Source organism: Antrostomus carolinensis, unplaced genomic scaffold (assembly GCF_000700745.2).
Source record: "Antrostomus carolinensis isolate BGI_N321 unplaced genomic scaffold, ASM70074v2 scaffold3811, whole genome shotgun sequence".
Lineage (NCBI taxonomy): Eukaryota > Metazoa > Chordata > Aves > Caprimulgiformes > Caprimulgidae > Antrostomus > Antrostomus carolinensis.
This window is the reverse complement of record NW_010293335.1, coordinates 2,916-19,837: the sequence shown is the minus strand read 5'-3', so window position 1 is coordinate 19,837 and position 16,922 is coordinate 2,916. Positions and strand designations below refer to the sequence as shown.

At 36.6% G+C, this 16,922-nt stretch overlaps 1 protein-coding gene across 1 annotated transcript; it reads right to left on the bottom strand.

Moving 5' to 3' along the window:
• Window positions 1–509: 509 nt before the first annotated feature.
• Window positions 510–15,045, bottom strand: LETM1 (leucine zipper and EF-hand containing transmembrane protein 1; the record flags this gene model as incomplete). The annotated part of the gene is made up of 9 exons (XM_029087268.1): window positions 510–665; window positions 1,291–1,470; window positions 2,075–2,206; window positions 2,790–2,909; window positions 3,351–3,554; window positions 6,602–6,739; window positions 7,724–7,867; window positions 12,755–13,211; window positions 14,988–15,045. Coding segments are annotated over 9 exons (1,589 nt in total), but the record flags the coding sequence as incomplete, so codon positions are not given.
• Between the last annotated feature and the right edge of the window lie 1,877 nt (window positions 15,046–16,922).

Here is a 16,922-nt window from a genome sequence, read left to right as displayed (position 1 = left end):
TGATGGAACGGGGGTTGTTTAGTCTAGAGAAGAGGAGGCTGAGGGGAGACCTTATTTCTCTTTCCAACTACCTGAAAGGAGGGTGTAGAGGCGTAGGTGTTGGTCTCTTCTCCCAAATAACAAGTGATAGGACAAGAGGGAACAGATCGTAATGGTCTTTTCCAACCAAACTATTCTATAATTGATTCTATACCATCACCCTCTCTTTCCTTATGTGTTAACTATGCACAGATCCATTACATCTACAGACAATGCAAATGCCCCCCAAAACAGGTCTATTAGTATCAGTAACACAGATAAAGGAGATCCTCAGAGATGTTTTGTGCTGATGTCAATTTCTGCATTTGAAACTTGCAAAGAATTTGCACTCTACTAATCAGCTGGTTTTAACTGACAGTATGTGGTGAGAGGGTTACTGAAGTTCAGCCAGGCAACTTATCATGGCTCTTACATGAATGTTTTGAATCTTTACATTAAAAAGTATAAAAATGTACAGTTATCCAGGTTACCTTAATGCCTTCCAGTACTGGTGCTGTATCTTTCAGTGTCTCCGAATGCATCGCCATGTCTGCCCTTGCCAGTTCTTGTTCAGTATCCACAGCCATCGGACTTTTTTTAACTTGCAGAGTCGCTGCTTCAAGACCTACTGCGGCTTCTACCTCTTTCTAAATTTGAAAGAGCCATGAAGTTTTAATTAAAACAAAAATAACATTATCCATATTAGCTGCAGTAAAGAAAAGCATCTAAAAATAGAAAGAGTTGCCGAAGTAGATGCGGACATTTTTATGACAAGACCATGTTAAAAAACTGCAACATATTGAGGGGTTTCACATTAGAATACTCGCTTGTATTTAATGCCTGTGAGCACCCAAGGTTAAACTCACCAGTAAAGCAGGCCAGCAGCTTTTAGAGTCAGGTATTATACAAAGACATTAACAGGTTAATGATAAATAGAAAGAGATAAAGATAAGAACATTTAAAGTACCGGGTGGGGGAAATCAGAAAACAAACCAACCCATCACCTTTGCTAGAGGAATAAAAGGCTTCTCTTTATTACTCTAATTAAGAGGAAAGAGAAATTAAAGACACATAAGACTGAGACAATCTTCTAATGTTTTACAGTGAACACTTCTGTGTTGCAGTCTCTTTTAATACTCTCCTGCAAATTCCACATGTGGATTTAAAGCCCAGTTTCTCACAGGCAACTCCCAGAGCAGAGGCAGTAACTCGTAACATGCCAGTCTGTACACCACTGACATTTATTTCTCAAGAGTCAAGAGCAGGACTTACCATGGCTGCAACTTGAAGGGTTTCTTTGGCTTTCTCTGCAGCTTCAGACTTTCTTTCCATCTCCTTTTCTAAATTTTCTTTTCTGATAGCTTCCTCTTCCTGAAGTGTTGCTTCCAGACGTGCTTTATTGTCTACTTTTTCACCTTCAACTTCTGCCACTTTGACCTGAGCCTCTTTGGCCTAAAAATACCATAGGAAGTCCATTAAAGTCTGTATGTGTGTATATCTATGCATGTCTACATAATGTAAAAAATGTATATATCCTTATTGAGATAGGTAGTACAGGTGTGCTAATGAACAGTTAAAACCCCCAAAAGCTGCCCTTATTTTTGCATTTCACAGAAAAAGACAATTCTGTTTGAAAACAAGAACTTTCCACCTTGAAATCATCCCTGTTCTTCATTCTCTTTCTCTCAAGACTACCAATAACCTATTCAGATCATTTCCCTCTCTGTACCACAGCATCAACATTTCATATCTTAATGTCTTTACATTGCCTGGAGTGTAGATTATTATTATGTAAGTAAAAACTGTATTCTAAATCTTCTTATGCTATTACTGTATCCCCTCGTGCAATGAAATATTTATTGCCTTTCATTTGCTTTATTCTCAGAATCCTTCACTTGCAAACCAACTTCTGTATTTGAAGGTCACTCAAATAAACCTATCCGTGTTTTAGCTTTTCAAGGAAAATAAAGGAACTGAGAAGAAAATCTACTTCTCTAAATAGATTTTAAATGACGATACTGAAAGCTGGTTGCAGACTATGTACATAAATACTTACAACACTCTCTGGTAGTGTCTGAAGTGTTGTTTTGAGCTGATCAGCTGGAGAAAGGGTATCTGGAAGATACATGGCTCTGGATAAAATAAGCAATGAAGTAGGGATTTCCTGGTTCAGGTGCAGATCTAGCCACTATAAATGAAATATATAAAACAAATCTTCAACTTTTGGATTTCTTTTTACTGATTAAGTCAAGCATACACAAGCATTTTTACTGCTACTAATCAGTCAACATCCTAGCACGGGAACTACAGGTTATAAGCAGCAAAGAATTACAGCAACTGCACTGAAGTGTATGAAGAAGTATTTCAAGAAGTACTGAATTAGTATTTGAAAAAGTGTTTTGTTTCACATGCATCTTCCCCTAAACCAGGCAACACCAAAAGACAAGGAATTTATCTACTTCAAGAAAAGTTTTTTACAGAGTAATACAAATAATTAACAAGACAAACTGCCAAAATTGCAAACATTTTTTGGGTATGTTTAAGTAAGTACCTATCTGCATCATCAAAACATTATGGCCCAGTCAAAAACCAAGAAGCCCACTGCTACTACGTACTTACACAGCACACATGGCAAAAGCTTATTAAGGAGAAAGACTGTTTTAGCCAAGCTTTTAATGAGAAGAGAAGCAAATTGACTTCTCAGAATCATAAGAAAAATCAGAGCTAGCAACTGAAGTCAGGTCTGTGTATTCAGTTTTGTAGAAACATACCTGTTTAAGCTGCTCCTTAAGACGTTCCTCCGTCACACCCAGAGCTCTCATACCTCGGGCACGACAAGCTGCCTGCAGTTCTTTAACAGTCAGGCTATCAACTCCTTCTTCAGCAATCAGCTGCACAAAGTGTAAAATAAACTTTTAACATGCAATAGCTCAAAACTCAAGAACCACCATCAATGCACACACAGAAGTCCGTATTTTTACAACAGCCACTAGAGGTTGCTGTGATAACACACAATAGCCACTTTTTAAACAGTGAAAATTATACTGTAGTCTTAACAGCTCCATAATGAGAAAGTCAATCTCTTAAGTTAATACTTCTATCAGCTCCCTTACAAATTATAGTGTCATAGAAATGCTTTTCTTTGTAACATATTTACTTTCATTGCAATTAATGATACTTCTCATTTTAAGCTCTTCAAGCCTTTTCATTCCAAGTTAGCTCAAAAATAAGACAGTTAAGACAGAATAGGAAAATTCCTAGAAAGACATTATATATATACACACACACACTCTCATGTCAAACTTACTAACCAGTGTCTATTTATGACTTACTTTGTCATCTGCTTTTATGCTTCTCAACCTCATAGTCAGCTGGAAGCGGAGAAAGTTATTTGTCCCAATTGACTGAAGTTCCAACAATTTACAAAGTGCCACCAACTGAGGCCTGGTTAGATTGTCCAGAGTCAATTCATCTTCAAACAGTTTAGAGAACCTTAAGATCTCCTCATTACTGGGTCTTTCACCAGTTTCCCTGATCTGTAAGAAAAATCAAACACACAAAGGTTTTTGAAGCAAGTGTTATGGTTGGGTATTATTTTGAACAATAAAAATAGTCTCCTCTTTTCACAAGTACTTTATATCAATTTTCATAATAGGAAATAGGACACAAGGAAGACATGAAATAAATTCAAAAAAACCCACTTACCTACTATAAAAGGCAAAAGAATTTATAGTGTTCATAGTTTCCAACAACACTGCCTAATATACTTAAGATAAAATTAACAAAAAAAAATTAAATGCATCTACATACTAATGAACAAGTCTATCTGAGTTGGCACTGCCATGAGACACCTCAAAAAATTAAATAGATCTGAGCAAATAAATAGTTGCTACAAAAGTCACACTGGCAAGTATTCACTCTGGTACCCCACTTACTAAACATAAAAGCATATTAAAAGCATCACCCTGTGAAGATAAAGTGAGAAGTAAGTCCAATGGCAAAAATTTTGCCACGTTGGTGTCCCTATGAAACATGCATTAGGACACTGACCCACCTACATTCTCTCCACAACCACATTTGTTACAACACTGATTTCCTTCCAGTTTCTAGCTGTTCTGCAGCACCTCAATGCAAATGCACTTGTACTTGGAAGTTATTCCAAAGTATAAACCACTATTTGGGAAAGGACTCTGCATCCTTCTTGATGGAAGGTTCTGTGTAACTGCTTGTACAAATCAAAAGTTAAGCTTTTAAGTTATATGTTGCCAAATGGCACTTCACAGTAATTAAATCAAAATACCAGAAGCAGAAATAACAGTTCAAAGAAGAGGGGAAAAAAAAAAAATCTCTAGTCTCATCAGGTCATAGTAAAACATTACCACCTATATAAATGTTGATTTTTCTATTTTAAGCATAACATCAAGTGCATATTAGTGATACTACTGAATCCAAAGTCCACAGAACTTAAAAATTAAATACTCCCAGTCACTTAACACCTCCAGGCTAAACAGTAAGTACGTAGATATCCAAAAAACACTTTTCCCATCCCTCTACCTTTTTTTAAACCCTGTAAAGAAAACATAAACTAAGTGACATCAAGTACAGTCTGATAACCTAACATTACCTATACAGCCTGATTTATTATGCCTATCTGTTTTACTTGCCAACTCAAATCTTTTAGTGAACAGCTACTTAGTACAGGAAAAGATAAAAATTTGGAAGACAAGACTGTATTGAGTCCATTAATCTCCAGGATACTTGTGTAGCTGAGAAACCAAGTCAGAGAAAGAAAGGTCAAAGGCCTTGTTGTTCCACTCACCAGCTCCTTCACTACTTGAGCTAAAAATGGAACTTTAAAAATACAGAAAGTATTTTCTTCCTTGTTTAAGGTTGAATTTTGGCAGAGTTGAGTACGTTTCCTGAGAATACAAGCTGAAACTTTCTAGTATGTCATTATCTACAAAGCAACACAGATAAATTCTGTATTTCTGCAGCAAACATGTTAAGCCTGTAATCAATGGTTCTTGCACATCAAATACTGCACTGCAGAAGTAGCTATAACAGAACAGCAAAAAGGCAGGAAACATTTAAGCTTCTTCTTGCCCTGACATTTATTATCTAGTAGAGTGAAATGAGATCAACAAAGTCTGTCTGCCTAGCAAATGAGAAATGTATAAATGTTAAAAAGCACACCCACAGGGCTTGAAACTCCTTTTTAGTCATCAGAGGAACTTGGGACTTCCTCCAGCAAATGTGGAGTGATACATCACTTATTTTCACAGAAATTAACCGCCAAATGCAAATTCTCAGTAGCAGTTCTTTCAGCAGAAAATGAAATGTTCCAAACATGAAGCATGGCAGTGGCATGCTCCCAGAGCTTGCAGAGGCACCGCTTCAGCTACTAACTGCTGTAACTAACCACTTAACATTTTCTGCAGATGAAAAAGAACAGAAACGGATGATTGCATAGAAGCATCAAAGTATATGGACCTTGCAAGCAGATACTGACTGGCAAAACTTGCCAGTACCATTATCTGAGGTAACCTACTCGGTATTATCAACATGATCTTACTACCCCATCCTTTAAAACTGTATTCTCAGCACTGAGAAGCAGGAAAAGCTCAAGCTAGCTGATAGGACTTGTAAAGTTCAGGTCTGGAATCCTCAGGTTTCTGTGCCTTTTCCTGTGCAAATACATACACTCCTCAAAGGAGGAGACTACATTCTTAATGTAAAAAAACCCAAACAAACCACCTGTCAGCAGCAGCACATGATAGTTCTCGGCTCAACCTCTTATTCAACAGTCCTACAATTAGAGAAGTTAAATCTTCTCAGGATAGGATTTACTCTACGAAGGGACTTTTCATCTCTCCAGAGAATACCTTACCCTTACCTACAACTCAGTGAAAAGAAAACACTGCCAGACCTAAAGGCCACCAATGTAGGAGGCCGATATCTGACATTCAGCCTCTGTGTCAGCAACTGCTTGTGAATAGAAACAGTGTGTACCAAACACAACACTCAACATTCTAGCAAAACCCCAGATTATACCACATTCTAGTCAGTATCTGAAAGGATTTCAGCAGTATAGCAGTCATGCATTTAAAAACTGTTTTTATAAGCAGAATTAAATCTGACAAAAAGAATTTTACTTTCCCTCCACTAAGTTTTAATCAGTTAATTAGGAAAGAACTTTTCACACCCAACATTTAAAAAAGGAGGGCAAAAGTTACATAACTGATCACTGAGCCCATAAACTTTTTGATGTTAGAATTAACTAAACGACAAAATACAAGAACAAGAAGCGAATGAGCAGAAATACGCTGCTTCTAGAATCAGAGCATGAAAGTACCAGCTAGAATAAGCTGTACAATAAAGCTAAGAACAGTAAAACTTCAGCACACTGAAGAATTACTTGCAAACAGAAATCTATCCTAAAAAACTACTACCTCCTGCTCTTTCAAATCCAACAGAATAAAGGTATCTCATGATTATCACAGACCAAACAAAAAGAACAAAAAAATACCAACCTCTTTTTTTTTTTTTTAGTATGAAGACAAAATACATTTTTTACAATTTTTACCTTTTGGAAGAACGTTGAAAAATCTTTTGTAACATTTCCTTTGGCTGCTTTATTTTTTAAGGCCATTTCCTCAATTGTGTCTTGAAGGAATTTAGCCAATTCAAGCTTTACTCTTAGTTCTTTCTTCAATCTTTCTTCCTGTTAAAACAAATATTTGGTTTTAAAAGTTCTTTCCAGAAATACGTGCACTAAATACCATTTCTTCTGCCATCACACAAGCTACACGGAGTACTTCAGAACTTCTGCTGTAACACACAAAAGGACATTCACTCTTAACAAAGATCCCCAAATCACACTGAAAAATAGGTTGAGAGGCTCAAAGCTCCATGAAGCACAAGATGCAATGCCAGAGTGAAGTGCAGCATAAGCTGCCTCAACTGCTAAAACTAACATGCACCCTCTGAATTAGCAGCAAAAAAATGAAACTAACCAATTTTGGTTTGTTTCTGTGCTCCAGCACAGAAATCCTACACCACATCTCATCCAAACAAAAAGAAATTGATCACAGATCTAGTAATGAACGGTTACTTAGATCCAAGTATACAATCATAATTGATTGTATCTGTGACTGACTGGGAGCTCGCTATGAATGAGCCTCATGTAAGTATTTTGTACCCTGAAAGTAAAACTTTTGGGGCTTTTTGGATTGTTTTTACAAAGTTCTAAACAATTCCGAGAAATCTTAACTAAAAGTAATCAAGCTTACATGAAACAATGTATCAGAATCTATTTTAAATATTTAGTACATCTACAAAAAAACCTTGCACCACGAGTAAAGACTACGATTGTTAAAACAAAGTCTGCCTATTTCAATACAAGCTAGAAAAAAAAGAGAGTTTCAGAGCTTTCATTTCTGCTTTGTGAGGGTCATAGAAAATGGGAGATAAGGATGACAAAAAAAAGATAAGACAAGCTTACAGCTCTTATAGCTAAGCACCTGCACAAATAAAAAGGTAAATCAATGTGGCACTGTTTCATTATTAGATGTTAACAGTAAGATCATCAAAACAACATAAAGACAAAAACATTCCCCAAATACCATTTTCTAATTTCTTCCTTTACTAAATAAAGTTCTAATTTTTTCAAAACATATTACTGGATTATAAATTCAGACCTGCTTACCTTTTTAGACTTTGTCTCAAACGTAGAGGGAAGCATATTAGGGAACAATTTAAGAGCTACTGGAAGCAAAAATTCCATAAATGGGACAACAAGAAAAACTAGAAAAGGGACCAAGCGGAAAAGATCGGCGCATATTCGAAGAAACTGGAAGGGAAAAAAAAAAAGTATTGATAAGCAAAATTTTATATATTTAAAAAATACTTTATATGATCATCCAGATTATCACTTAACCTCACATATGTGTATTTGCTACAAAGGAAATTTAAAATAACACAAAAAAAGGATGTGACAAAGTCAGATTTTAGTAAGTTGCCATATACTACAGAGTGCCAGAGCTTCACAAGTTTTCAACACTATAGAAAGTATTTCAAAAGCCTCACTGTGTCTCAATAGGATTACTGAACAAGTATCTCATTTAAACCTCTTAAAAGCACCTGAAAACAGGAGGAGGTCATTTGTTGTCGTTAAAGCTGCTTAACTTCTTTTATTTATCTTTATTTGTGCTCCATCACTTCTTACATGCATGAGCTACTATGGACTAAGTAATCGAGAATGAAATGAAAGATCCCTCCCCCTCCACCTTACAACAATTGTAATGTACATTTAAATCCAGGGTAATACGCCCAGCTTGGCAGATTCTTTTATTTTAAATCACTGCTTTTCTAGAGCAGAGATCCTCTGAAACAGACTGATGCATTAGTTACTGAATCTTTAATTGCATAAAATAAATATTGTCCTTCTGATTTCTGTACACCCACACAAAGGTATATATTAGGCTGTAGAGTCTATAATCAAATCTTTCAGTACTCCTTGGAAGCCTAATAACTTGGTTTATATTGGAGAGTACAGATCTTGCTTGACTCTACCTCATTTTACAAAGCAAATAACTAGTTATTTGGAATATTGACAATTCCTAAATCAGACTGAAGGTCAGATGTCCACTACAGTACGCTACTGCCACAGCACTGTAATTCAACATGATGACTTGATAAATACAGCTATGATTGGCAAAAACTGGCAAAAGAAATGCTAATATAGAAGTAAATGCATGCCTCCACCTCCATCCCCTCCCCACAGCTCAGTCCATCCAAGGGAACAGCAGCAACAACCAGTATAGACTGTGTGTCACTAGGACTGCTTTGCCAGAATACAAAGCCAGTGAAACTTCAACCCTCATTTTCTTAGCAAAAAAACCCAGCCAAAATCTTAAATACTGTTTAAGGAATGCACAAACTCCACAGATACAAAGTTCAACATTTTTCTTTGTATATAAAAAACCCTCAGTTTCCCAGAAGGGATGCTTTGGTCCATTGTTTACAGGCTCAAAGATGTTTCCATTCATTCCAACAATATAGGATAAATGACTACCAGGGAGTTCCAAAGATGTAAGAAAGTTTGGAAGAAAATTTTACAAGTCATAAGAACAAGAACATCTTCCCTAAAAACGCTCAAAAACTTCTATAGAGTGTAGTACAGAGTTCCTATTTCTACCCAGTATCTATTTTTAGATGGTGCGTTCAAGTATTTTTACAAGGTAAAATCTGTATCTACAGAAGTAGTTTTACAACTGGATTAAGCTAACCTAATGCTAACCTGAGATAATGTATAAAGAGTTATGAACGTGCCCTAGCAGCCCCAATGTGAAGGTACACCAGTCCTCCAGCTAAAACTAACCCAAAAATACATACATAGAGAAGAGAAGAGAAAAAGGATCAGTACAAACCCAAAGGAGTGGGATGGGGGTGTGCTGGAAAACTTGATTGGAGCACTGGGCAGGACTGGCCTTTTGCACAGCAGCACTGTCCCAGATCAGCTTACACAATTCACGAAACTGCACCCTCCACTAACTCAAGGAAAACAACTTTACACAGGAACCTAATACAATGGTGCACAATTACACACACATTATCTGTCAGCACAGCATGAAAAACGTGGGATTACTCTGTATCTGCTGCTACAGTTCATGTATTCCACTCTCCCCTCCTCCACAGTGCTGAAGAGTTTGTAAAGCTGATATACTTGCCACAGACTCCAGAGCGTTTGCCATCTCACTTCCACCTCCTGAAACATCCTGCTGTAGGAGGCACCACCACAGCAATTAGTTTTTAACAGCCAATATCATATTTTGCATGTTTTCCTTCTTCCTGCCTTCTCTCCTCAGTGCAGATATGTGATCCTGTTGAATCCAAACCCTACCAGCAATTGTACAAGCAGAATTTTGGAACTGACTTTTGGTTTACATAAGCAATAGCTCCATTGCATTAGCCGTGCTGCAATTGCTTGTTAATGTGGTTAGATTACTTGGATATCTTCCCATTATTGCCTCCAAAGAGGAAGGAAAGGGCAGGCAGAAATAACTCATTTGTCAGTCTGGGTGAAGATAAGATTTCTCTAGGACTGTCAGTTCAGATGCATTTTAACCTACTTAAAAGCAATATGCACTTCATAATTTTTTTTAGAGTTCAGAGCAACTTTTGCAGAGTTGTAGCTAATCTGGCATCAAAGTTTTAAGAGTTCTTTAAATCAGTCAGTATACCACAATTTAAGGCTGAACTGAAAAAAAAAAAAATGAACTGTGCTGAAACAAACTTAAAATAAGGTTTAAAACAAGCACAAGTAATGGGTTTTGTTCAGCTGTAGGAGGGTTTGCTTTGCACTGACCCTGGGTTCTAAGCCTACCATGACTCCATTCAAGAGACAAGACATCCTCTTCCTCCGTATAAAGAAAACACAAACCCTACATTAAGAAAATAACATTGCTGTAGTTCTTAAAACTACTTTCTCTACAATCTCTACACTGGATTGCACACATACAGACACACACACACACGCATCATTAGAAAATAACATTGCTGTAGTTCTTAAAACTATTTTCTCTACAATCTCTACACGGATTGCACACATACAGACACACACACACATGCATCATTAGATAAAAGACAGGCTACATCAATGTAGACACTAACTTATTCCTGCACAATAAATTTCTATTTTATTTAAAATGAAGGAATTGATACTGAAATTGCACATCTGCACACACACCAAAAAAAAAAAATCAGGAAGGCCAAATGCCAGACCACCATGTAAATATGAGAAAGACATGGAATAATGCACGCGTGTCCAAAGATAATGTATTACTTCTAAAGTTTCATGCCTTCTCAAATACAGTCCTGATCTTTCAGCAGAAATTTTCCATGTTATCCATATTTTACTGTTGTTTGTGTAATTTCTCAGAAGTATGGCTCAGTGAACATGAAACAGGCATGAAAAGCAATGGTTCCAATTTTGCCCTCAAGAGGATTTCTGATTCTGTTCTAAACCATGAATTAATTTGTCTCACTTGGTTTTCCACGTTTCCCAAAGCTCTCAATAAACCAGCACAAGCCAGAACTGCTACTTCAAGAAGTCCTGCGGTCCTCGTTCCCCCCCTATCCTCAGTTACTCTTTCCTGGCACTACATAATCCCCGTCTCCTACGTCAGCACAGACTGTTATATTTACTGCTGAGCAATGTTTCAGCATGATCAGCTGCCAAACATACTCTCGTACCAGCATAAGGAAGAGGACAAAAACAAGTAGCATGAAGATGCTGAGACCAATTACTATCAACCAGTGCTGTTGTAGAAAGAGATCAAATGTAATCACAGATGAAAACTGCTATGTGCACATTTAACAATTTTGGTTATTTATCTAACCTTGCGAATACAGGAAAAAAAACTTCTGCATTCTGCATTCAGATGAGTTGTTTTTTAATCACATATGAAAATATTCAACTACGTACCTAATTTTATCAGGCAATAATTAAAACAATGATCAAATATTCATACTTTTGCCCATTTAACAACATTTTTGAAGACAGATGTGAACTTAACACATTGCAGGCACAGTGTACAAGCTGCAGAGAACTGCACCGTGATTGCAAGCAGCACTACTCACTCCTGCTGCCAGAGTACGTACACTCTTCACTCTCCAACATTTCTTACAATACAGGTTTTTTTCAGCAACAGCTGGAATGCTTTTTTTTTTTTTTTAAAAAAAAGGCAGTAAGACAGACTTGAATATTTTATCTGTTTAAAATACTTAAACATCTTGTCTTTAAAAAAAGTAAAATGAGAACTATTAAATCAGCCTGTTTGATATATTGCTAATGAACTGGTGAAGTTGAATACCAATGCATTCTTTCAAAAAATTTTTAAACTACCCTAGTTTTAAAACAGCTTATTATTTTGCAGCCTTTCCCTATATAAAAGCTCACATCAAGTGTTTTAAAATATCCATATATCTTTTAATTCTAGTTGAATAAGCATATATACTTCATCCACAAACTGAAACTACTATTGAAATGCATGTATGTCATCCTAATTTGAAAGCACTCTTATCTTGCACTCCAGATTTCATCTCCATCCCCTCTCCCCTTTTCTTTAAAATTATCAGTTCCATTTTCACAGTTTCATAAATGTAAGCTACATGTCAAAAAAACCCCAAACTATCCTCAAATGATCTTCTTTGGACTAAAATTATCTCCCGAATATATATGTAAGTGAGATAGTACTAATAACTGATTACTAATCATACCTTTAATCCTGCAGTTTTTCTTCTGTTTTAAAAAAAAAACAAACAAAGAAACAACAAAAAACAAACAGAATTGGCTGAAATCCAACCTTTACTAGAAGTGTTTTCCCTCTATTTTTCTGGGGGGAGTGAAAAAGCAGAGAAAGTGACCGTGTACACACATGTAGCACAAGGACAGGAACTTGAGAATAAACTACAACTGCAGTCCACACGACACAAAAGAAAAATTCTCTGCTGTTCCAACTAGAAAATACCCAATTTATCTTCCATAATGGGGAACAAGACTAAAATGCTTTGGAGTCATATCCAAAATTTTTAGTGTCCACATAGGGAGGAGGAGGGAAATAACACCTAGCAATTTTCATTCTAGGGCAGAAGACAACAGAAAGAAGCAACTCAGTTCAAATAAAATGGAGCACTCGCTAGGGATACTTAAACAAAACTGGTATTGACCCAGTACCTGTCTCCGTTCTCGACGAGACAAAGTGTTTCCATGAAGTATTCGCCAGAGCATCCTTGCAGCTATTTTTGTGTCAATCCACAGTAATCGAAAACCATGGTAATAGTGCTTCAGTTCATCCACAACCCTCTGTCCAATAGATTTTTTCACAACTTCCACTTCTGTTGGACTATATACAGGACCTCCTTCTTCCAACTTCTTGTTTTTGTCCTTTAAGGACTTCAGGGACTTTTCAACTATGGAGTCATCTCGAAGGGGACGTGAAGAATGCCACCATCTAACTGGGAGATACTGGGGACCTAAAATACCCATGGTTGCTAGTGGCGTCCATGAGCCAGAAGAGCTCGGAAGAGTAAAGTATATCTGTTCAGATCCTTTAGTCCAACAACAGTAGCGATCTTTTTTGGAGTATGCGTAAACAGGAGGGACACTAGTGCAATATTTAAAGTGTACAGTCCTTCAAAAGAAAAAAGCATTCAAGAATTAGCAACAGATGATAAGTTATTTATATAGCATATATTTGTATAGTTATATACATTTATGTACTTCTAAAATGCATCATTTGAGAAATCTATTGTATATTTAAGAAAAACAAACAAACAAACAAACCTATGACTCTCAATCAATGTCTATACCTGAAAAGAATGCTTGGCTTTACTTTATGACAAAAAAATAACCTGCGGGGAATTTTCCATTAAACAACTTTGAAAAAGTAGCCTATTTTACTCCAATTAAATAAAAAGTAGCAACCAGAAGTGTTTTCCATTTAGACAGCTACATTTGAAAATAAATCTGTAAACCCGTAAGTAACTTAAAGCCTCTTCTATTAATTCCCCTGTTTGAACAAAACACTCGACAAAAAAATAGAAGTTGTAGACTTGGGATAGGTGCTGAGTTAGAGGAAGAGAATTACTATCAGAGAAATCTGACTTCATTAGAGTTCCTTCCTTACTGTCTCCATGTGTCTCATTTTCCTTTTTCAGCAGACACTTTATGCACCAACTTCCACCACAGTAGTGAGCTGGGGCACAGAGAACCAATACTCTTCTATCTTATTCAGAATTTTGTTGTTTTCTTTAATTAAATGCAAGCTGAAGTTAGAAGGAAAGTATTGCTCAAGCACCCCAAACACTCCTTATACACACAGAAGAACTACTCATTACAGGCAAGTAGGATTGTACACACTTCTATAAAAGGATATGACAAATTTAAAATATTTAATATAAATGTGTTCCATTAGGTCTCCCTCAAACTGAAATGCCAGCATTAAGTCACCTACAGGACAAAAATGTCTGGAGTGTTTCTTCACTGAGCCCTTGTACTACTAAAAAGAAAATCAGAATGTGTATTTGTCTTCAGTCAATGAATAGAAAATCAGTGCAAGTGGCTCTATGGCTCTGAGTAACACTTTAAGGAAAAAAAGCAGTTTATTGAACACTCAGTTTTCAGTCAGAAGTACTTTTTAAACTTAATTATCACATATATCCAATGTATTTGAAATTATTTAATGGTTTTAGCTATTTAATGTTATTCAAATAGAGATTTGTATCAAAAAATTACTAAATTATTACTTTTTAAAGATACATTATTATTATTTTCTAGCTTAAACTAAAATTTTAAGCATATGACCACTTCAGACGACTACTGAAACACACACAGCAACACAAAACATTTTCTTGATTAGCCAGAAAACGACAGACTTGCACAGATATTAACTAATGAGAATTACAGTTCATTTTCAGAAGAGGACACCATCTCCTAGGAGAGCCTCACCCAAGGCCGTAACATACAGTAAACTACTTTGGTTTAATAAAGATACAACCCAAATAATCTATGTTCCTAACTGTCAACTATGTTGTTCAAACTAGCTGTGACTGAGTATTTACTCTATGGATCTCCACAGAGAAAGTAAGCAAGAAGCTCATGATATCCCATGATGTCACCTGGAATCAGTCAAGAAAAAGATTAATATTCTGTTGCTTTCACATTGTAAGTGAAACAAAAAAGAAGTGGGCAAAAAAAGGGAATATATCTCTTTCTCCCACATACAACCAAGCAGGTGAAGAGAGTAATATTCAGACTTCCTTTCATCTGTCAATAACACAAGCTGAAGCTAAAATTTTCACACTAGAAGATTTCATTCTAGAAGATTTAAACCTACATTCCATGACAGTATAGTAACTGATGGTTTTGTACAGTTTTGAGTTTGGGAAAAAAGTTCCTATTTACTCACATTTTGTTTGCCAGCCTCAGGGATGTACAGCTAAGACATGCTCGATCTCCCAAGTTACCTAGAAAGATACCAGTAATTAGTATAAATTCTCAAATTCAGGAAGATATTTATCCATATAGTGAATTGTACACAAATATGTGATTTAAAAGACCAACTTTTACTTAGGAATGGCTACTACTGAAAGCATAAAAAAGATGCTGCTTAACAGCAACTTCCTTATGGTGCACTGTTTGTAAGCACATTCACATACCGGATGATTGTGCATCACAAACAGCCAAGATTGAATTTTTTTCGCTGTTTTGACAGTAACTGTGTTAAGTACTGAAGCCCAAATACCTCATCCTGTTCCAAGACAAGGCAAAGCACATGCCTTGTTCTTATTTCTCTCAATCTGTAATCCCAATTTACAGGATAAAAAAAAACAGAAAACAGGTGGGAAGCAATTCTGTAACACAGCTGACATCTCCACAAGCGTTTGAGCAACATACAGTTGAACTCTGTGGACGCCTGAGGTACCGTTTGCACTTGTTCAATTGCCTGAAGACAGGTTTCCACGTCCCTCGGACAAGCTATAATGCAGACAAGCAACTATACTGCAGAAAAACTTCACTGAAAGCAAATGTAATTTTTGAATGGCTCCATAACAACACAGCATTAGATGATCCAAATGGAGCACTCGCCAAGTGTCTAGCGTGATTTTTTTGATGTTGTTTTAAACAGGACAACAAATAAAACATGAGCAGGAACCTAAACACACTTCACTAGAGAGGTGGAACCACAACACGGTTTTAATACATTGCTGTCCATTTTAATTAGCACCTGGTAAAAATAGCTGTACCCCTGGATCTCTATGCAAAGGATACAAATTGTTGTGAAGGGCGAGAGACTGATCTGAAGAACATGAAAGGTTAGCTTTCCAGCAAACGCTGTGCTCCTCAAAATGAATTTTATTTGAAATGCTAACTCAGAATCAGTCCTAATAATAATTAGTAAGGTCCACAAGGAGGACTGACACTTATACACAGGCATCCTCTACCCAGGTGCAGAGACAAGCAGCATCCATTCTGGAAATCAATTGAGAACACTATAAAATGATGAATTATCTAAGTCAGTTCACATGCTTCAATAAAGGGCCATGCTTGAAAGCCTTCTGACCACCCAACACCATGGAAGCACCATCAGCTACACAAAATGCTACCTAGTGGCTGTACACAATCTACAATCACTGAAAATCATCCCCAAGCCCGCCAGAAAAGAATAAATCTCCCTAAAGCAATTTAAATTAAAAAAAATCTTGTACCAACACCTAGCTGCAGTAGCTCAATAGTTAGCCCATACCAAGTGCAAAAAGACTCCTGGACAGAATAAACGAAGATCACATGAGGAAGACTCCAAATGCATTGACTCTTTTTGGCCAATCTATTCAGAATTCACCGTAATTAAAACAAAAATGGAAGGCTGGATGGAGTAAGGGATGCTGTGCTTTGTTTCTCTCATCTGAACCTACTATTTCTGGTCAATCTTAAGAGATAGCAGGATAGAAAGTTCATTTTAGAGGTTAGTAGTTGACTTTTCCACCATCAAAGCTAAGATATGGCCTATGACAGAACCTGAAGTAGACAATTGTATCTGAAAAAACACAGCACCCAACACTGATCACCAAAAGCCTTCCCCAACAAAATACCCTAATTATTGGAGGAAAAGAGATACCTCCAAAATCAGCTGGAGCAATCAGAAGGTATGGAAAGGGGGAGGAAGGGGAAAAAAAAAAAAGATAACTTATCAAAGAAAAATCTCAATAATCAAGGGATGTCCCATGCTAAGTGGGCTTTGATGTCATTACATCAAAAGCTATGGCATTGTCAAGTCAAAGGAAACAGATTTACCCATCCCAAGTTATATCAAACTCTAACAGGTACTCACTGCCACTGCAAG